The following is a 23973-nucleotide window of genomic DNA, read 5'->3' on the forward strand; positions in this document are numbered from 1 at the left end:
AATTAATGAATGAAAAGTTGTATTTATTTATGTGAAGAAAATAAGGCATTAATGAAGGTACCTATTAGAGCCGGCGGCTAAGGGTGTTCGTATAAGTTTGAAAATAAAATAAAATAAAAATTAAATAATCTTAATATTTTTTTGTAATTTAAATTTAATTTAGAGCCGGCGGCTAAGGGTATTCGCATAAGTTTGAAAATAAAATAAAAATAAAATAATCTTAATATTTTTTGTAATTTAAATTTAAATTTAATTAATTATTTAATTTTTATTTTTTATATATGGTATTTTTATTAGTAAATAAATCAAATTTAATTAAGTAAAGAACAAATACAGTTTTAAATTAGGATATCAATTTTTTAATAACTATTTTTTATTTTAAAAACAACACTTATTAAATAAAAAGCATAATATGAAATAAACGTAAAAATTATTTAAAATAGTATATCTTATTATATAACAATCAAACTCTATTCCACTAAATAATTATATCTTATTATTAATTTAATATAAATTATAAATTATCTTATAAAATAATCTCAAGTTTCTTAAAACCAAATATATTTACAAATGTGTTTTAAGTTATTTTCTATAATGAAAAAAATGGAAAAATTAATATATATTTAATATGTTTTTGAGTTAGTTTAGTTTGATTTATTTAATATTCAAAGAAACTATTTTTAGTAATCATGAATTTGAGTTTTAAAACATTGAAATTTTTTAATAAAATTTAAAATATGAAATATAATCTTAATAAGGTTAAATGTTATTCATGACAACTCGCACGTGACTTTAACACATTAAAATTTGTTGTGATTCTAACTTATATGATGCAATTTAATTGTTCAACTCAAATTTAGTTGTAAACTTAAACACACATGCAAAGCCAGTGTTAAATATTTAGACGTATCGTAAAAAGTTTTAAGTAATATGGTAGACAACAGTTTAAGGATTCACTTTTGTATTTTTAAATTTTTCTCTGTTGTTATATCAAAGTTCTTATGAGGGATATATTTAGCTAGTTTTTTTTATTGTAAGTATTTTATTTTCCTTTTCTACTAAAAAAACTAATTTATAAATATTTATTATCATAAAAGTGTAGGTGCAACTGCTTAAATATTACTATTTTCTGTTCTATTTATAAAGAATAATTGCCTCTTTTTCCCCTAATTATAAGAAACAAAAATTTATTTTTAAATATATTAATTATTAAATTTTTTATACTCTTAATTCATTACAAAGTTATAATATTAACTACTCACTCAGCTAGTTTCTATACAAGTTATTGAAATAGTTATTTAACATTATGAACATTTTTATAATAATAATAATGTTTATATCATGCAACTGTTTTTATTAGTATAGATGAATTAATTATTTTTTTATAAACAGAAGTAAAGGTAATATTTAATAATCAAATTTTAAAATTTATTTTGATAATATACAATAACATTAAGTATAGATATTTTGTTGAAATAAAACTGTAATTTCAATTAGTAAACAACACTAATGACACTTACAAAATAATACCTAAATTTTCTCCATTAATAAATAATAAATATTTATTAAAAATATAGTATTTAATATTTTCAACACATTAAATTCAATAATATTATACAATTTTCATAAAAATATTATTATACATATATTGTGAAACACAAGTTAAAAATAAATTTTCAAGATAAAGATAGGTATCATTTAAACCTGTACCAAACGAAGACCAGCGGCTATAAAAGGGTACATGCCATGCAAGCAGATGCAGAAACACATTCTCAAAATACACTGGGAAAGATTAAAGTATTACACTGCACACAATCAATTTGTACTTTGTAGTTTCTCTGGATATCTTGCAATAATATGGCAATCAAAATAAGTGCACTCCTTGCAACAGGGCTTATCATCGTAAGCCTTGTCTCGGTTGCATCTGCTACTGCCGGAACTGCCACTTATTACGATGTTTACGTTCGTGAGTACCAAATTTTCAACTTTAGAGAAGTTAAATTAATACTTTGATATTATCTGCTTATTTAGATTTTTTCGACCCTCTTGTTCTCTTCATCGTTATATGAAACGCACCTTGATCACACAGTAGCCAAGGGTCAATAATAATGGTGTAAGAGCATTCGTGATATGGAAGAGTCTAAGGCATGTATCAAGAACATAATGTCTTGTTGAAAGTAAATATACTAAACTAAACTAAGAATCCATAAATTATTTTTATAGGTTGAAACAACCTCTTGTATATATAAAGGGTTTTGTATACTGGATATATAATAAAATGCTAATGGCACTTAACATATTGGCAGCATCTGCATGCTATGGATACCAAGATCAGGGGACGATGATAGCTGCTGCAGGAGACTCAATATGGGCTAATGGAGCAGCATGTGGTAAAATGTATAGTATAAAATGCACAGGTGCCACTAACCAAGGTGTGCCTCAGCCATGTAAGGGTGGGAGTGTTACGGTCAAGATTGTGGATCGTTGCCCTTCCCCCGGTTGCCAAGCAACCATTGATCTCTCTAAACAAGCTTTCTCTCAGATCGCTGACCTCAATGCTGGAAAAATTAAAATTGATTACAACAGGTATATTTCTATCTCCATCTCGTTCGCATTAGTTTTAGGATAAATTTCACTTTTTTCTCGATTTATTTTTAAAATATTTCTATAAGTGGGTTTGATAAGATATTTTAATTAGTTAGAATGTTTATTTTGTTAACTAAAATGTTTATAGTTTATGTTTAATAAAGTAGCTAAAATAGATAATCACTAGCAATTTTTTAAGAGCTACTCTATCTAATTATTTTTTTTGTAATGCTACTTTTTAAATACGAATTAAAAGATTTTTAAAAAATTTTCATTCCTTAACTTTTTATAATTTCTGTTTTACCCCTTTACCTTTTTTAGTCTAATTTCTTCAAATCACTTTCATAATTAAATATTATTAAAATATAACTAAATCATTTTTTACAATATAAAATACCAAAATGATAATTTTTTTTATCTAATTTTATTTAATAAATTTTTCAAATGAGAAAAATTTTAAATTTTATTTGTTTGAAAACATGCAATTACTAATTTTGAATTTTGTACTAAAAATTAATTATATTATTATTTGTCATTTTACATTTATTAACTAATTCAATAGTTCATTTTACCAAATATTTTTAATTTAATCAACTATATTTTTGGCTTTCATTTTTCAGTTTTTAACTAATAGTTTTAACATTCAGTTAACCTATTAACTAGTTTTGTTAAAAACACTCTTTGTTGCTAAACTTTCCTATACATTACTTTTATCACTTAACAGTTGCTTTGTTGTATCAGTTTACTCTCCCTTACCATAAGAAAGTTTATTGACAAAAGAGAGAGAGAGAGAGATAAAATAAAAAAGTATAAAATTGCAAGAAATTAGTAAGACTACTCAAGCCTAGCTATTTATTTTACGCAACTGATTATATTTCTTTATCATGTATGTGCAGGGTGTGACGCTCATAGAAGAGATCGATCAAATAGCCAATGTGTCCGCAGATCAGATATATAAGAATAATAATGAGATGTCTATCCCTAAATAAATCTGAATAAGGATAGATTATAAGAATAACTGTATGAGATGTATCTGATGGAAAATAAAAAAATAGACCCTATTAAAATCATTTACCTATTGATACCTCGCTGATTTAACACACTAAATTTCACAAACTTTAAATTAATATATGTGATTAACCAATAAATATATATTTTTTATACTGATTATATATACTAGGTAATTTTATTCTAAATTGGTAGAGTGAAAAACAACTTGGATTAATGTAAAACTAATCAAAGGCCTGATTGTATGGCTTATATTTTGAAGTACTTTATGTATATTACGACTCTATAATAAGTATACTCTAAACGCCTAATTTTGTTTGGATAACAAATAAATTTATATATAAAAAAAGATACATAAAAGATTAATAACAAAATATTGATAAGATTATAAAAATTAAAAAAGTAAGATTAATAAAAGGGTCAACGCTCTGCATATCTCATGCCCACCATGTCTACCATGTGCAAGGCAAAAGTTACAAGACAAATCTAACAAAGCATTAAAAAAAAAGAAAAAAAAAAAGGATATATTGTAAATGTGAGGGAGAGTTGAGGGTAAAACTGGAAATTTGATAACACTAGACTCCGATCTCTGAGGAGCCTATCAGATTTCGTTTTCTATACCTATAAGTCGTATTCACGAGAGGCCCAGTTTTCCATTTTTTTATTATCAATAATTACAAGGGATTTTAAAATCAAACCAAATTGATTTGAAATGGTCAAATTAATTTGAAAAAAATAATCAATTAAATTAAAAATAATTAAATCAAAATTTAAAAAATTTGAATTGTCTATTGTGGTTCAATTTGAATTTTGTTTCCTATTATTGCAATCAAGCTAAAATAAATTGAATCACACCATGATATAATATTTATATTCTTTTTTATTTTAATTTTTTAAATAAATTATATTTCTTTTAATTTTATCGTAACGGTGTATTTTTCTTTTAATTTTTATCTTTTCAAAACTCTTGATTGTCTCAATTGAGTTTTTTTTTTTTATAAATTTTCATCAACAAGTTTACCTTACTTTCATAGTTTTGTTATTTTAATTAACGTCTCTAATCACGATTTTTTATTTTCTCAACAAATTCAATTAATTTTTTAATTTTTATTTTAAATAAAAAAGTAAATTAAATGTCATGTAAAAAATTTTAAAAAATAAACTTATTTAAAAATAAATAAAAATTTGATACAAAACGATTGCAAAATATTAATTTGACTTACATTGGATATTTTTTAAATAAAGAATGAACAAAACTAAACTGCAAAGACCTTTTCAAGAACATGTAAATAAAAACTGAACATATAAATTATAATTAGTAGAATTAAAGTACATATAAATTCATAATCATTAAACGTGAATTAAACATGTTAAAAAAACATAACAGTTTCATCTCCTTGCTGAAAGAAAAAACTAAAAAAAGTCAATGAAGTTTTCTTTTGATCCCCGTGAAAATTATTGCTGAATCATTTTTGTAACAATAAATAGTTAATTTATCAAAATGAATAAAATATATCATATGATAAAATTGTATAATGTATTGGAAATATATACTTAGAGTTAAATTTATGATTTTAATATTATATATATATATATATATATATGTATGTATTAATAATTTGTATAGATTCCGTGGTCTTTATCGTTCAATTTGAATCTGGTTTTAATATTTGTATATACATGAGAATCCGTGACTGCCGGAGATTTCAACTAGATAACGTATATTTTTTATGTAACGTATATTTTATATAATGACGTTCTGCATAGCACGTACATGTATCTAAGAAAACTTCATATTAGGTAACTATATATTGTCAATAGCATTAAGTTTGTATCTTATGTTATGGAACAAGTAACTTGTGACATACACTTAATAGTTTATTTGTATGAGGGAGAGGAAAATGATTAGACAAGATTTTATGGATCAGTGATGTGAACTTGTTTTAAGAAATTGAGGCGTAACTCACTCTGAACTTATACAATCTCTTGTAACGAGTATTTTGGTCGAATTTGTGACATTTTAACAACTGGTTCCTTTTTAGTTTGAAATAGTATAAGATGAATCTTGTAGCATACAATTTATAGATTGTAATAACAATTTAAGAGGGATTATTGAAACAAAACAACTTAAAACTTAATGACTTTCTCTTTGTAACAGCTTTTGATGCTTGTAATGTACTTCTAATAGTTTGTAAATAAAGTCTAATGTTCAAACTGCAAAACTTGAACTGATATGTTTCTTCAATGCAAAATGTGCGATCCATTCCGTAACATAGCATGAGCAGGATGGACCATGTTTTCTGTTTCATAGAGAAGCAATTATTGAATGACAGTATGAAGTGGTTTGGACATTTTGATCGTGGCAGCAACAACACAAGGAAAAAGTCAGGTGTAGCAACAAAGAAATGGAGAGTTTTGAATTTTGGTATCCTTCTGACTTTATTATTTTTGCAGATAATTTATCTAAAAAGAGTAATTTTAAAAAATTATTTTCAAAATTAAGTATTAGAAAAAATAACTTTTTGTCTGATGTCTAGAATGACAAGTGACACAAGAAATAGAGAGTTTTAGACTACTGCATGTTAAGAGGTAGCATGCGGTAATCAACCAAAACTTCAGCTTCCCGTTTTCATTTCAAACCATTGTCACGTTAAGTAAATAATATTATATTATTAATAAAATAAAATAAAAATGTAATAAAACTGAGAACTTTCTTACTCTTTCCTCATTTGTTATCAAATATAATTTTTTGTAAAGTTTTCTTTTGTTTTATTCATTATTCTATAGTGGTAGACAAAGGTAAGTTTTATAAAAAAAAAATGCAGAAAGAGCACTTAAAATAGTGATATTTTTTTTTTCTTTTTTGATTCCTGATTTATTCTTCTTCTTTCTTTTTTGTTTTTCTATCTATCCTATTGTACTCTTTCTCACTCATCTTAGAAATTTTTAATTTTTTTCTTTTTTTCTTAGTCTTTAGTTCTTCAAAGCCCTCTTTCTTTTTTTTTTAAAGAAAATCTTTTTTCTTAAAATTTTGTTATCGCTCTTAAAAATTTTGTTGCTCTCCTTTCTGAATTTTCATTTTATACTGGTCATATTTTCACATTTAGGATTTCATAAAAGGTTAATTTTTTGAATTTTTCCTTTCTCAGGTATAAAGTAAGCATTGATTTATGCGTTTATATGTTAGCAATGTTTATTTACCATTTCTAAAAGTTGAATATAAGTTTTCCTTATTTATTTACATTGGTTCTTATTTTTCTTTAAGTAAAATTATTTTGTTTTTTTTTTGGTAAAATAGAATCAGAAAATACAAATTAGAAAATTTATTTTTTTTTTAGGGAAAAAATCATTATTCACACTACATCACCTGATGCTATTCACAAATTTAAAAATATATGAGTTGCAAAATTAATGTTCAAATATTCACACCTTTTGTAGATATAGTAGGCAATTAGTTTATTAGCTTTATACTATACGATTGTTAGACAATTTGCATATTCAAATTCATAAAATATAATTAATTAGTTGCAAATATTTAAGTTTTAAAAATTTATCAAAGTATAACAAAATAACTTCGTTATGTTTCAAATGATCAAATTTATATCAAAAGTAGGAGAAACCTTTTCTTTCCTTCCTATAACTCTGATGTGCTAATCACATGTAAATATATACATATAAACCAAATAATTGAGTGTCCTAAATTATAAATGTTATTCATAAATTATAAATATAAACATTTAACGCATAACATGCACTATAAGACAAATCTAGTCGTGTGTGGAGGAAATTATTATGAGTTAAAAATGGAAATCTATCTCACATCATTAATTAGTGACATCAATCCTCTAATACTAGAATGCTCAATGTTCGTAAACATGCATAACTCTCGATATAGAAATGCTAATGTAATAGCTCTTTAATTATATTGGCCAGTAATACTAATATCTTCTAACAATGAAAGGTACCTAATTGAAACCTTACTACGATCTATCATATAAACTCACCTATTAACCTCAAAATATAAGCTTAAGAAAATCAAATAAGTTGGAGGATATTCTGAGTGTGCATTAGGAAATGGTCTAATACTAAGCAAATCCTACACAATTTATCCCCAATCACCTCCTGTAGGTGCAATCTTTCCATCAATACGAAGACTTATCGAAATAACAATATTTTGAAGATGTACTGGATAGGACACTCCTCGGTCCTATCCACCCCTCGGACCTACTTGTACGAAAAGGTAACCGAGTACCTCTTCAGTCTAATATAGCCAAATACTCCATGTCAGGATTAAAAAGTAATTAACTCAAGTAGTAGTAATTAACATATCATTATCTACCTTAATTAAAGGGTCAAAATTAAGGTTGACTCAGCAAGCCCATAACAATGCCTATAAAAGGAAGGTAGGAAGTATAAGTAAAGGGTTGACTTTTTAATATTAAATAGCATTTATTGCTCAGAACAGAATCCTGACTTCAGCATCGAAGTGCCTCTTGCAGGTACCCTCCCCACGTCAGGCCACATCAACAACAGTCAGAAGGACGTCATCGTTTCAGAGCAGAGATCCGAAGACTGATGTTTCCTTAGCAGGAACAGAAAATCAATACCACACTCTCCAAGGGAGACATGTGAAAGATATGAGTCTCTAGTCTCCATCTTTCCACTAAAGTTGTAATCAAATGGAGAAAGCTTGTTAACTATGTATAGTAACTCCAGCAAATTCAGCTAAAGTTTGATAAAGAAGAAAGTATTTTTACTAAAATTCCCTCTATGCCGTCAAATATAAAGTGACTCCTCCTAACCTTCAAAATTAGGTGCTTACGTTCATTCTAAATACACTCTAATAAATAAATAGCTTTAAGCCACTACTACATGAAGAAGATGATGTCATCTAAAATCAATTATGACAAATTAATCTACCAACCATTTATGCATATTATTTTTTTTTAAGTCTACTAACAATTAACAAATAATTTCTAAATTATAAGTTGATATTGATATTAGTTTCTTATTATTTATTTATTTTTCAATCTCCTAACAATTAACTATTTTCTAAATCATATATTAATATATATTTATCATTAATAATAAATTTATTAATAATCATTTAAAAAATTATATATTTATTTTATAATTCCAATTTCACCTTTACAATAATCTTTTTTACTTAATGGTATTTTCGAACAATACATATTTTATCACTCTAAATCTATTATTCTAATTAATCTAATATTATAAAATTATGATCACTAATATTTTTTTAAAATTTCTAAAGTCCTATTTACTAAATATTTTTTTTAAATTATATTATTAATCTTTATAATATGCAATCTAAATATAAATTAGGATGATAAATTTGAAGCTAAATATTAATGGTTTAGTATATTATTTTCTAGTCCACTTTTATTCATATTTTTAATTTCCTTAATCTACTAACAATTAACTATCAATTCTAAATTATAATTTATTTTTCAATCTACTAACAATCAACTACTTTCTAAATCATATATTAATAGAAATTTATTATTATTAATTAATTTATCAATAATTATTTAGAAAATTATATATTTATTTTATAATTCCAGTTTTACATTTACAATAAAAAAATTATTTTATTTATTAGTATTTTAGAACAATACATATTTTATCACACTAAATCTATTTTTCTAATTAATTTAATATTATAATTTTTTCATCACTAATTTTACTTTGAAATTTCTCAACTCTTATTTACTAACTATTTTTTTAAAATCATTATTTATTTTTATAATAGTAGTATCAAATCTAAATTATGATGAAAAGATTAAAGCTACAATATTAATTATTTTATATACTATTTTCTACCAACCTTTTATTCATATTATTTTATTTTCTTAGTCTTCTAACAATTAACTATTAATTTTAAATCACATATTAATATTAATTTATTATTAATAATTTATTTAATATACATCATTTAAAAACTTTTTTTGTTATTTTATAATTAGAATTTCACATGTATAATAAATAAATTTTATTTTAGTTAATTGTATTTTGGAACAATACATATTTTATCACACTAAATTTTTTATTCTAATTAATATAATTTTATAAAATCATGATGAATAATTTTACTTCCAAATTTTACAATTCTTATTTATGAATTTTTTTCTTAAATTTCATTATTATTAAAAATCTGCAATCTATTTATTATGATGGTGTCAGTTGTTATTACTATATTAATTGTTATAATTATTTTTTCTAGTACATTTAAAATTGTTTATTTTATAAATATAATGTTAATTTCTTAATCTACTAACAATAACCTATTTATTATTTATTCTATATTTAATATTTTTTATACTTATAAAATGTTTATTATTTAGTAATTGTGAACTATATATTTATATATAATTTTTTATGACAAATTTATCTGTTAATTACAATTTTAAAATTAATCTACTTAATTTAAAAGAGTACATTCAACATTTAAATTATAAAAAAATGAAAACTAGTAACATACTAATATTTTATTTTAAAAATACAATCAATCATATATAAAAAATTTACTAACCTCCATTTGATGATGCACACCCATCTCAGTTGGTCGTCTCCTCTTCTGTGTTGTTCTTTCAACCTTTTAACACACTCTTCTCGCACTTTCATTGTACAAAGTTAAAGTATTACAAAAATACTTTTCTAAAATTTAATAAAATTAAAAAAATTTCTACCTTTTACAGTGTTGCCCACACTAAAGTCACGTCCAAAAAGTGTTAGCCCACCCGCGTAACCGTTCATCTTTGGACACCTCTATCAAGCCCCACAGTCGACGCACACAAAATTTAACCATGTGTTTTCAACAAATTTGGATCGTTGATAAATTTGGATGTTTTTAAATTTTTTTATTACTTGATTTAGAAGGATTCTTATTTAAAATAGTAAAAAAATTAAAGTATTTATCTTTATTTAAATTATAACAAAAAATCTACAGTAGTCTTTTATAATTAAGAAAGTTTAATATATTTTTTTACACGTAAAATAATCTCAATCACTAATTTTATATAAATTAATAATTTGATTAAAAAAATATTAATATTCTTTCATCTTTAAAATATTAAAAAAATTATAATAATTAATTTTAAAAATATAAAATATTCTCTTAAATTTATACGTAATATGAAAACACCAACTACACGTGTTGAATTTAACCTACACCGAAAAATTATTTTTGGAATACCCTTATTTTGGAAATGATTTTTTAAAATTATCCTATTTAGGCTAATTAGCCTATTTTTTTTGCACATTTTAGGGTTATATTGATTGGGACTACGGTTGATGTGGGGGTCCAAGAGGAGGTAATAATTTCTCGGGACCTCTGAGGACAGAGAGCATGTGAAGAGAGAGAATGCTTTTTCTGAACACTGCGCATTCATTTAAACACTTGCGTTTAGTCATACATCACTGGTTTTTTTCTTCGGTTGACGTATTCCCCCATGCACAATGAATATAAACGTACGTTAAGTTGTAATGTTATGCTTGGTGGGGTGAAGTGTGTGGGATCCATAGAGATAGAAAGATAGTGGTGATTCTTTTACATGAGCACAGGATTGCACTCGACAATTCTGTAGACATATACTACCATTTTTACATACTGGGTGGAGGCTCTGGTAAATGCTTTTCTGAGAAAGAAACCCATTTCTTCTTTGTCGATAACCAGCGGGGTCCTGTATATGTAGAAGGATATTTTGCTCCTTCAATTTTAAAATAATTTCCTTCTCGATCACTTTTGTATTCAAATACATTAAAGGATTTTTTATTTATTCTTATTAATCAAAATTATATATTTTTTATTCTATTCTTTATTTTATTTCTTACACTATTTTTTTCTTTAAGATTTTCCGGTTGCTTAATTCGGCCAAGTACAAGATACGCAGCAATCAATTTTGTTTACCATTCGTAGGTTGTTTTTATCCTGCGACTAATATAAAAAAATATTGTCCTATTTTTGTGTAAATCGGAGAAAATTTAGATGTGTTTAAATTACCATGATCTAAATTATCTTTTTAAATTTCGACGTTTACTGCCATATACTGTAAGATGAATCAATGAAATTAATTTTTTTTCTTTTTTGCTGCAGCAAAATTCCGTTCCGTCTCCTTGAAGGTTAATTTTATTGGTTGTAGTCTAATCTGAGGTAATTTGTTTCTTAGCTAGGTCGTTCAGACAATCAGACTCCAGCTAGACAACATAGGATGTAAGATTCTGTGCATGTCCGGAGTAAAATTTAGGTTTTAATTTTGTGCTTTTACTTTCGTCTTTTAATTGTAAATAGGTATTTTTTATTAATTGTTATATTTTTTTAATTTTTTTACTATGTGTACTATTTTATATTATTTATTATTTTCAACCTCAAGTTTTTATATTATTGTTTATCATATTTTTTTCTTCAAGTATTTGATTTTATTTTTCTTTTCAAGTTCATGCAATATTCTATAAATAACATGAAGGACCATTTTTTGCATTTACAGTGCCTCGTCCAAGTATAAAATAGTTGGTTTCATTTTTTTAGTGTTATAGATATAAAATTTTATTCTTTATATATGTACTTGCATTGCTTTTTATGTGAATTGTAAATCTGTTTCGAAGAGAGAATGACTCTAAGCTTTGATTTTTCTAATAAGGTGAACTAATTAAGGGCTCTTAAATTATTTATTTTTCTTCCGCAAACCGAACGAGCAAACGCCTTGCATAACATTTAACAAAGCAAGCTTACCTGTATTCATTGGACCCGTGAATGATCATGGTGGCTCCACTGAGAAAATTTCAAAAAATGAGACAAACGTTAAAAATAACCTCACAACAAAACGGTCTTGGTTTTATCATGTTCGGTAAAGAACACATGTTTGGATGAATATATCCATGGAATTACATAAAAGGAAGCCAATTCATGGCAGGATGGATGCTGATATGGAAGATATTATACTTGTTCTGTTGAATTTCTAGTGCACAGGCAGAATCTTTTTTTTTTTTTAATTACATGAACAGTACAAAAACTTAACGTAGAAAATGATAAATAGTTATACGTGATAGAAAGGATAAAAAAATTTAATAAAATTAATAATTTAATTAAAAATATTTAAAATGTTTTTTAAAAGTTTAAAAATTAAAATAAATAAAAAATAGAAGATAAAATCGGAATTTAATTTAAAATTAAAAAATAAAAATAATTTTATCTAAAATTTATTAAGTCATTATTAATATTTTACTCTGCAAATGTGATATTGTTTTTTTTTTTTTTGAAAAAAATATTATCTCCTTTGGTATAATATAACTGCTCTTCCCATTCGTTATACTAACACGCTTAATATGGTAATTATCTATTGGAGTTGAAAATTTGATACCTTTTTCAGTATAACTTGTTTGCATGGGATGCTATTCCTGGTGAGGTGAGACAAAGATCTTCAGCTTTTAAAAATCCAAGAGAAGTGATTCATATGCCGTACGTAGGTGTCTGTTGTTATGTCACATAGGATAGGCTTTGTGATCCCTTGGTGGAGTTGGGATTGAAATATGAAGGGGAGATTTTTTAATGGTCCCAAAATATGATTCCGATGAATAATAACATAACACGCAACACACATCAAAGTGAATATGTAGCAAAGCATGAGTTGCCGGATCACGTAGCGAGGGACATAACGTGTCCTATACAACCCCTAACGTGTGCGACCAGAGTCGTTGTGATGTTGTAAAACTCTTGTCGTTACAGTTGAGTGGGAAATGAATAAACCTTCAAAGAGAATTGATTATTTACACTTCTTCCTTGCTGAACATTCATTGAATCGTTTCAATTTTGAAATTCTGTTCTCTTATGAAGAGCAGCAGAACGTGATTCTTTCGACGTTGGTAGATAATAATTTCATAGAGAGCATAACATTGTTCCTTCAGGAGACACGATGCGACAAATATCATCTCAGAAAAAAAATATATTTTTCAATTACTCTATTTAGATATATTATTTTTAAATTTGCTACATTCTTAAAACAAGTAAAGAGAAGGTACGGAGTAGCTAAGTTGTTATACCCGGTTGCCCATAACATATTCGATGCCAACAGCCCGTGTATGTGTTACATTCTTTTGCTTTGTGATGACTGATGAGCATGCTATAATTTTATGCCTCTATTGTGTTGAAGAAGGAAAAAGAAAAGATAGGTAATGAAGTTTTGAATAAGTATTTATAGAAAATAAAAAATTAAGAAGTTAAATTAATTAGTTTTTTATATAAATTAAAATTAATTTATATTCTTTAATTTAGAAATTATATTATTTAATTTTAAAATATAAAATACATACATCAATTTGAATATATAAAAATATTTTTATTATAAGTATTTATTTTGAAAATATATCCAAATTAAGCCATAGAAAAAACATGACAAAAAAGAGAAAGAGATAGATCAAAAGCGAAAAGAATTTTCAATAGGACAAAGAAGAAGACGTGACTCTCGACTTTCTACGCAAAATTTAACAGAGATTTCGACGGAGCAAACAAGGAAACACGTGACATAGCTCAGTTTCGCAGAAGTTGAAATGATTAGGTGGTATGAGAATTTGAGTGGGCCCAAGAAGGAAAGAATAAAGACCACAATAAGAGAATGGGAGAGAAAAGGAAAAATAAGGAAAAAGGTAATTCCGCTATCTGTTTTGTTTTTCGTTTTGAATAATAAATAAGTTATTATTTTAATATTTATAAATTAAATATTGTTTTTCTTTTAATTTTATTGACTTATATTTAATTCCAATTTCTAAGTTGTTCCTTTGTCTCTGTTAATTTTGTTTGTCTACATGTATTAGACGATACAATGCTTCTATCTCTATTATTGCATACCATTATGCTTCCTTAATTGTAGTAAAGTATAAGCATTTATTTTAAATTTAATTATATTAATTTACACTTAATCATAAGACAAATAGAATACTAGTTAAAGAATAAAAAAATTATAAAATATTATTAATATATCTCTTTTTGACTATTTTGCAAACTGAAGTGATATATTCTATATTGTTAATACATTATCATCCATGCAAATCAAAGCACCAATATATGGGTGCGAGGTGGTGCATTGAATTGATTTTGGTCTCTAGCTAGCATTTCACATTCTTCCCTTATAATTTATAGAAAACATGCGTGAAAAAATCTCTATATATATACACCCCATATCCAGATTTCCTTGTCACAGAAAGATGATCTCTCTAGGCTTCTCTCATCTCTTCCAAATTCTTACGTGCATTCTGCTTCTGACTCAATCATTTTCTGAAGATGAACGAAAGGTATATAAGATATATCGAATATTGCTTGAACATAATGCACGGTATATCTTTGAAAGTGTACAACACTCGACGTCAATTTTATTTGATGTTTTTTTCTCCTAATTTCCTCATTCTTTTTCACCTGGAGAAGTAAAAATTTCTTTCAATGACTTTCAAATTTATGTTTAAATATTTTTTTGTACATAATTTTTTTGATGTTTTAAAAAGTTTGGATTATTTTCAAAATGAATAAAATATGATCCTTATTATTAGAAAGTATTTGACATGAATTTGAATGCTTTTCTATTTCAACTTACTCACTCTAAATGATCATATTCTATGTACAGACTTACATCGTCTACATGGGCGAGCGTCCGAGGGGCGTGGAATCGACAGAATTACTTCACAAGAGTATGGTTCAAAGGGTCCTCGGCAGGTCTTATACTATTAACTAATAATTACTCTCAATTTTCATTAGACTGCGTCTAAAATGAATGCCTATATTACTCCAGCATGATCGATGTTTCAAAATATTTTTTTTTATAAAACTACGGATTTATTAGATGTTAATTTGGAGATAATAAGCAATTCAATATTAGCATATATATGAAGAAAGTCGATCAGTATGTTAATTTTTTAATAAATAATTAATGATAGAAATGGGTCAAGCTGGACTTACTTTAAATAGGCCTAATTTGTTTTCAAAATTAAGATCAAATTCATAAAACTGACTTACCAACTCTTTCCTATTAAGAATCTAATCCCTTAAAATTTCTAATTAAAAAAGTATTAACATTAAAAGTTTAATCGATCTTATAATTGGTAATCTCTATTAGAGCGCTGCTAATTATGTTGTTCAGCCCTTTTTTTTAAAATCTCGAATCTAAAATTTTAATTGCAACTAGAGATTTAACACCGTCTATTATTGATTAATTCATATAAATACATAAAAATCATATGCAAGCAATTAGCAAAACAAATAAAAATGAATTCAGAATAATAATTTACTGATATAAATAATTTAGGTTGAGATTCTTCGATCCATTCTCTAATAATAAGAGAATTTAGCACCTTATTATGTGGGCAAGAGAAAATAAAGAAGAAAAGCTAAAAAATAAATAAATAAATGCATGGGACGAATTAAAGCTCCACGTACGATGTTTGTTTCTACGATCCTATATCTCCTAAAGAGAGAAAATCCTTGCTCTTCTAAGCTCTCAGCCCAAAAGTTAGTTAAAATAGCGCTTTAATATAATTAGCATGCTCAAGCCATATAGTTTCAATGAATTTCAGGCATAGAAACACAATTAGGTTTGCTGATTTTTGGGCAAAATTCAACAATGTGTGTGTGTGTGTGTGTGTGTGTGAGAGAGAGAGAGAGAGAGAGAGAGAGAGATTTTTTTTTTTCACTAAAAATACTCACTGTTCCAAATGCATATATATTCCACACAGCAAATTTGCCCCAGATGTTTTGCTACATAGCTACAAGAGTTTTAATGGATTTGTTGCGAGGCTAACAAAAGAGGAGACATTGAGAATAAGAGGTAATATTAAGATACATGTTAGATTATGTATAACTTATCTAAAATGTGTATATATTGTGTGACAAAAATTGAGATATTTGGCCAGGAATGGACGATGTGGTATCTGTTATACCAAACAGAAACAACAAGCTCCATACATCAAGATCCTGGGACTTCTTAGGCTTCCCCCAACATGTTGACAGATCAGAATTAGAAAAGGACATGATCGTTGGAGTAATTGATACTGGAATTTGGCCCGAGTCTGATAGCTTTAAGGGTGATGGACTTGGTCCACGACCAGCCAAATGGAGGGGCATTTGCCAAAACTTTACATGCAATAAGTACGTATCATTTGTTATACATATATTTGTGTGTGTGTGTGTGTGTGTGGCAACCTTCTACAGCAACACAAAGATTACTATCTGTTAATGTAGAAATAGAATTGTTTGTCTGCAGCAAAATAATTGGAGCAAGATATCATCGCACTAGCGGTAGGTTTGGACCAACTGATATCATAAGTCCAAGGGATACGAATGGCCATGGAACTCACTGTGCATCCATTGCTGCTGGAATCCCAGTTTTGAAAAGTCTATATGGGCTTGGCTCTGGGATAGTAAGAGGAGGAGCTCCATTAGCACGTATTGCGGTATATAAAGTATGTTGGTCTTTGGGTTGTGAATCTGCTGACATCCTTGCAGCATTTGATGCAGCCATTGCAGATGGTGTTGACATCCTTTCCGTTTCAATGGGAACACCAAAGAGAAGATACGCTAACTATTTTGATGACATCTATGCGATAGGATCTTTCCACGCAATTAAGAAAGGCATATTAATGTCTCAAGCAGCTGGCAATGATGGTCCAGGTTTTTATACAACTTTAAATACTGCACCCTGGACCTTTTCTGTAGCTGCCTCCACTACAGATAGAAAGTTTTATACCGAAGTTAAGTTGGGCAATAATATGAGTTTCCAGGTAAAGAAAATATAGTCAGAATGTGATAAATAATTTTCTTTTCTTTTCTTCCTTCCTTCCTTCTTGTGGATATAAGATTTCACTCAATATGCAGGGAATTTCTATCAATACATTCGATCTAGAAAATAATTACTATCCATTAATTTATGGTGGAGATGCACCCAACACTTTTGATGGATATATTAGTTCCCAATCCAGGTATCAACACTTGCCAATCTCTCTTTTTTATTAATTAGTTAATAGTTACTTGTCTTTTCTTGTATTATGTTGTACTACTTCATTCACATGTTATCATTGCTTAGGTTTTGCTATCCAGAATCATTGAATGGAGCTATGGTGAGACGAAAAATTGTTTTATGTGATGGCGTTCTGGATCCCTCGCGGGTGGGATTCCTTCATGGAGCCATTGGTGTTATATTTGCAAGTACCCGTCCTTTAGTTGATGCGGAGATATATGCAATACCAGCAGTTCAACTTAGCGAAAACGACGGGCTACAGATACGTCGTTATTCACAGTCTCCGTATGTGCAAATTTTTCAATATCACATGAATGATATACAATGTTATTTATACGCTGTTTGGTTAAAAAAAAGAAAGAAACAGAAAAAAAAAAATTACGAATAATGATGCATTTTTTTTGTTTGATTACATGAAAAGTTAATAGAAAAGAGAGAGAAAAGTTTACTTACAGAAATAAAAACTCAAACTTTTATCTTTTTATTTCCTTTTCAATTTTAATTTAATTTTTTTTTCTTCTCCTCTCTTTCGTTTCATTTTATCAACAGGGAAGTTCTTGAACTTTTTGGGATGTTTGGCGAAATAGAAAATTAGAATTTTTTTAAAAAATTATAAAATATAATAAATAAAATAAAAGTATATATTAATAATTTTATTAAAATAATATATTTTTTTAAGTGGCTATAATTTTTTTAATAAAATTATTAAAAAATATTTTTTTCATTCAAACAACTTCTATGTTATAATTAATTATAAAAACATAAAAAATCATAAAAATAGGTTTTATGAATATTTTGAGATATAAAATTATTATTAATAATATTAATATTAATATTTTTTTAAAAATTCTTTATCGATTAATAAAAGTGCGAAACTATTTAACAGTTCTTGTAACATTTATGAGTAAGTTTTTATTAATAACTTTATCTCTAAAATTTTTTTTTTTAGTTAATGATATAATCACTGAAACCCTAAAAAAATTTCTATAAGTAATTAAAATATATAGATAATAATCTACAGATTTAATAAATTTAATAACTGTTTAATTTTTTAAAAAAATTAAAATTTTTCGTGAGCTTTAATACTAAAAATAGTAAAATTTTAGAATTAAATAAAATTTTGAATCTATAAAAATTAAAAAATTGATTACGTTTATAATAAGTAAAATGTAAAAAATTAAAAAATATTTTTATTTTTTTAACTGTAAACTACAAGAATTTTAAAAAAAAATTAAATAAAAATAAAACACTATTTTTACTTTCTACTTTTTTTTGAACTTGTAACCTGGACGATCGCACCTCTAAATCGGCCGGACCTGTCTACCAAACATAGGGATAATCTTAAAATAATTGACTTATATGTTAAAAATTGCTACAGGTTACCAACGGCTACTATATCTAAAAGTACAGAAGGCAAAGATCCATGTGCCCCTTTCGCTCCTCCTTTCTCATCTAGAGGTCCAAATATAATCGATCTAGACATTATGAAGGTAACATAAAAGCAAAGGTGTCCATACAACTCGTCCTTTTCAAGATTATATTTTTGAAAAAAGATCTCCTCTTGTTACATGAGCGTTATGTTTTCTGTTTTTGTATTTTCACTAAAACACCAGAGATCCCGGTCCTATATTTTTGCTTATTCCAATTGTTTCCTAAATATGTAGCCTGATATAGCCGCTCCAGGAGTAGAAATTCTAGCTGCATGGCCTCCACGCGCTCCTATTTCTGATGTTGACGGAGATACTCGAGAATCAAGTTACAAATTCTTATCTGGCACTTCAATGGCATGCCCTCATGTGTCTGCAACCGCTATCTACGTCAAATCATTTCATCCTACTTGGTCTCGTGCAATGATTAAATCCGCAATAATGACAACTGGTAATTGTCTCCTCGGCACTCACCTAGATTGAAAAAAATCTGTCCCATTTTCTATTTTGGTTACGAAACGATACATGGTCAAACAGTAGCTTTTCAACTGGGACATTATTTAATTATTTTTGCTTACGTGGTCTTTCTAAGAACCCAAGGAAAAAGATATATAGGAAATGAGAACAAACAATTTGGTTTTGCTCACGCACATAAATACGGCGTAGGGTTAGCTTTGATGTCAAAGATCATATGAGTCACTCCAAACCGTAAATAAAAATTAGGATTAAGACACTAAGTCACTTGATATTTTTGGTATTGTCCCCTCTTCCCTTCTAAGTTTCTTTGGTTCACAAGGACGTATGTATATAAATATATAAGAAAAATGTTTTTCTCACTCTTTTTTTACAATACAAATACAGTGAATTTTAAATTTTATTACTAATGACTTAAATATGTTTTCTTAGTTAATTTTTTTGGTTTTATTCTCTAATTTTTAAAATCAATGATTTTGACTTTTAGTAATAATTAGGTTAATTAAGAATGATCACGTATCAATTTTGATATAGAATAAAATGATATTTAAGTTTGATATGTTATTTAAAAAGTTTGATATAATTATATGAAACTAATAAAAAAATTAGTTAAAATTATTTTAGTGAATACATTATGGCTCCCGAAAAAGTTTTAGTCAAGATCCGCTCTGGTCCTAGGTGAGCCACTGTATATAGATATTTCTATTATTTCATGGTTCAATTTAACGGGTCAAGTATCGTTTTATAACCAAATTTGTTTGTTCATTTATTTACAGCTACCCCTATGAGTCCTCAAATTAATATAGAAGCTGAATTTGCTTATGGTGCGGGACAAATTAATCCCATCAAGGCTATTCATCCTGGATTGGTTTATGATGCTGTTGAAAAAGATTATGTTAGGTTTCTTTGTGGACAAGGTTATGATACTCGTGTGTTGCAAATTATTACGGGAGATAATAGCAGCTGTACACAAGCAAATAAGGGAACTGTTTGGGAGCTTAATCTCCCATCTTTTGCCTTTTCCACAAGTCACTCAAGGAATTTTAGCGTTGTCTTCCATAGAACTGTTACAAATGTTGGATCAGCTGCATCTAGATATCAAGCTACAATAACCCCAACTCTGCCATCACTAAACATCCAAGTTGAGCCAAATGTTTTGGTCTTCACATCTTTGGGTGAAAAAAAGTCATTCACGCTTAAGATTGAAGGAAACATTCCTGCAAAAATACTTTCTACTTCTTTGGTTTGGAATGACGGCACTTATCACGTGAGGAGCCCCATTGTTGTTTATTCTCCCCCTAGATATAAATGATTATGCTATTTCTTGGTTTGATGTTTCCTCTTCCTATTAAGGATTTAGGGAATAAATGTTTCGCGTACTTTTTAAGCCAGAAATAATGATCAAGATAATAGTTTACTTTTACTCAAACTCTTCAACTCATTCTTCTTGACTAATTTACCATCATTATTATATTGTAGACACCCATAATAAATGGTCAATTAATTGAAGTGAGTCAAAAGTTAGGAACCATCACTAATCATTGCTAGTGGTTGATGGGGGTCCTTGACTTTAATCACCATTACTAATCCCTAAAATCTAGTAGCCTTTGTTGTTGTCATTGGGTGTGGTTGTTGGCAGTATTTGCTAATAGGGAACTAGTAACAGTTTAATTAGTATCATTATGGATAAACTGAAGAAAGGATTTGGTCTGAAAACAAAATGAATCGAAAACAAATTTAATCATCAACAAAATTATGTATTAATCTGGAACTCTTTCTTCGTATTTTTCAAACTATTGTTGAGTAAAAAGTGATAGGCGTTGAATCTAATCACATTGTAGTCACTTTTGATCTGAAGTTTTACTAAAGGGGATTTTCTTTGTTATGTATATCAATAAAGAATTAGGACAGGTAATAACATAAACTTGGGAGTGCTAATTCTTCACTCTAGATGATCCAAGAGATCACACGTACATAGTTATTCTTGATCGAGCGGCTTCTCGATTGGGATCTTCGAAATCCAAGACTCTCATTCGAAGGGAGATTGACATTGAGACAATCAATTCTCCAAGCTTTGTCGATCTATGCAATGCAAACTACCTTTGTTTCAAGTTTTTCGTCCGATGAATTTAACTGGTTGAGCACTGCAGAAAGTTTCTTTGGGGAGATTTGGAGGGAATTAAAAAGATCCACACGGTTTTGTTGGGAGAGTAATTGCATCGTTATATGGAAGTGCATATGATGTTTGGCAAATGAGAGCTAAGAGCTCTTATATGCTTTCTGCTCTCAACTCAGATGGTTTCGCGGTTGATAACAAAGCTGCTTGTGGAGGAATCATGAGGGATGCTAGAACCAGCTCTATTATTCACAAGTAAAATAGAATTGAATTGAAATAAAAATTATGTTGATGAAATTATGCCATTTATATATACTATTATAAGTGTAATTAAATAGAAATAATTTATAATTAAAACAAATCAACAACTGAGACAGTATAATTTAACAACTCTGCATAATGTTTAACAATCAACATCAGCAACCTAACACAGAGAAGATAGGAAAAGAACATATCAAAATTTCAGAAACAGAACTGACAATAAAAAAAAATGAATTATCAGAAAAAAAAAAAAGCTCACCATATACATAACTTTCTTAATGAATATAACTTTCTCAATAAGCATGGCCTTCCAATAAAATGTTCCTCTGCTTTGTTCTCGTGCCCTTCCTTGTCCTTGTTACCCCTTCTTTCAGATCCTTAATTACATTACCTTCATGCGTAACTAACTTGTCTGGATTTTGCTGCTCCACTTGTTATGCTGAGAGGGTTTAGCTTGGGCCTTAATTTTGGCTGCATGTTACAATGCTCTATATATTATAATTACGGAATACATATTATATGGTTTTGATAAATATTGTTAACTAAATCTCACTCTCAGTCTTGGAATTTGCTGGTTGCCTAGGGCTCCATCCCGGCGCACCCCTGATAAAAGATATTAAAACCTTAGCTTTCTCTAGCAAAACTAATAATTAGAAAATAAATGTTTTATAAGTAAAAAAAATGTAAAGTTATGAATTAGTATTTGTTAAATATTATAATTATTTAGTTAAGAATTACAACTGTGTTCATAACTATTTAATATTAGTGATATAATAAATTAATTATTTAATATAAGTTAAATATTATTACACTAACATCATAAATAGCACATCTATTATGTACGTTAAATAATAAATCCTTTTTTTATTAATTTTTTTCTCTTCTTATCTCCATACACACGGTTTAAATGTTAATTTGTGTAGCAAGGTGTTTGATGCTTTTACTGAATTTTGACTTAATGTCGTTTTTTACTGACTACATTAACACCTTTCTTTTTAGGGGTGCTCTGTGATTTTGATTATACTAACTCTTCCAAATAGTAAATTTTTATTAAAAATATAATATTTATTGTATTTTTATAATTTTAATGCTATGATTGTATTTTTTAATTAAAATATTATTTTGAGTAATTCAATTCAATTCTAAAGTCTGAGATTAAAAAAAATTCAATTATTAGTAATGAATTAATAAATTTATAAAATAATTATTCATACATATATACACTTTAAAACATACAGAAAATTATAAACAAGTTAGTAAAGCATAATTTTTAAACCTTAATTTTTATTTAAATGAGTAAATTTATGTTTTAGTCCGAGTGTGTGTGTATTATTAAGGTAATATATATTAAATAATTAAGGTAATTTTTATTTAAATGAGTAAAGCATAATTTTTAAACCTTAATTTTTATTTAAAGGTGATCATCATATTTATTTTAAATTTTTGTAATGTTTTACACAAGAAATATTAGTTATTATTTAATATTTATTTTTATTATGTTGTAAATTACTATTATGCTCTTCTTTTCTATCATTTCTATTCACTTAAATTTAATTATAACTTGTCATTTTCTTGCTTTCCTTGCTAATTTTGTTGACTTATATTCAAATATATATAAACTGTTACTTTACTCTTATTTATACTAATTTATTCCTTTGTAATTATAAAGTTTGTTCCTCTTAATTATATTGACTTATATTTAATTTTAAGTTGTTGCTGCTTTGTCTCTGTTTATTAACTTTGTTTGTCTATATGTATTAGATTATACAAATTAAATCTTCTATCCTTAATTTTTGTAAAGTGTAAGCATATATTCTAGCCCTAGTTATATTAATTTTATAAATTTCCAGTTAATCATATATTGTTGCTCTATTCTTGCACCTGTAAATTTTAGAATTAATTACATATTCATCTCTTGAATAGTACTTTAAAATGTTAAATTACCTTTTGTAATAATGCATATACTAAAATGCTACCAATATTAACTGGAAACTTGCTTTTTCTTTCTTTAATAATTTTGCAAACTAAACGTAGTATATGTTATGTTGTTAATACATTATCATCCATGCAAATACATGGGTGC

At 27.0% G+C, this 23973-nt stretch overlaps 2 protein-coding genes across 2 annotated transcripts; both read left to right on the forward strand.

Moving 5' to 3' along the window:
* Window positions 1-1773: 1773 nt before the first annotated feature.
* Window positions 1774-3610, forward strand: LOC113848280 (EG45-like domain containing protein). The gene is made up of 3 exons (XM_027477735.1): window positions 1774-1966; window positions 2307-2586; window positions 3483-3610. Exons 1-3 carry the CDS (start codon window positions 1858-1860, stop codon window positions 3487-3489), a joined length of 396 nt encoding a protein of 131 aa, XP_027333536.1. The 5' UTR covers window positions 1774-1857; the 3' UTR covers window positions 3490-3610.
* An 11147-nt stretch (window positions 3611-14757) lies between these two features.
* LOC113874477 (cucumisin-like) lies at window positions 14758-20825 on the forward strand. The gene is made up of 10 exons (XM_027512700.1): window positions 14758-14901; window positions 15228-15316; window positions 16333-16424; window positions 16510-16744; window positions 16860-17376; window positions 17471-17574; window positions 17679-17897; window positions 18991-19102; window positions 19277-19490; window positions 20290-20825. Exons 1-10 carry the CDS (start codon window positions 14815-14817, stop codon window positions 20823-20825), a joined length of 2205 nt encoding a protein of 734 aa, XP_027368501.1. The 5' UTR covers window positions 14758-14814.
* The last annotated feature ends 3148 nt before the right edge of the window (window positions 20826-23973 follow it).

Source organism: Abrus precatorius, unplaced genomic scaffold (genome assembly GCF_003935025.1).
Source record: "Abrus precatorius isolate BTA unplaced genomic scaffold, Abrus_2018 Scaffold8, whole genome shotgun sequence".
NCBI classification, from domain to species: Eukaryota; Viridiplantae; Streptophyta; class Magnoliopsida; order Fabales; family Fabaceae; genus Abrus; species Abrus precatorius.

Bases quoted from the DNA above. Each gene is read 5' to 3' on its own strand.
- LOC113848280 (XM_027477735.1), top strand. From the start codon at position 1,858: ATGGCAATCAAAATAAGTGCACTCCTTGCAACAGGGCTTATCATCGTA. The intron at 1,967-2,306 runs GTGAGTACCAAA...ACATATTGGCAG, and splicing joins TTATTACGATGTTTACGTTC to CATCTGCATGCTATGGATAC.
- LOC113874477 (XM_027512700.1), top strand. From the start codon at position 14,815: ATGATCTCTCTAGGCTTCTCTCATCTCTTCCAAATTCTTACGTGCATT. The intron at 15,317-16,332 runs GTCTTATACTAT...TATTCCACACAG, and splicing joins GTTCAAAGGGTCCTCGGCAG to CAAATTTGCCCCAGATGTTT. The intron at 17,575-17,678 runs GTATCAACACTT...ATCATTGCTTAG, and splicing joins TATATTAGTTCCCAATCCAG to GTTTTGCTATCCAGAATCAT.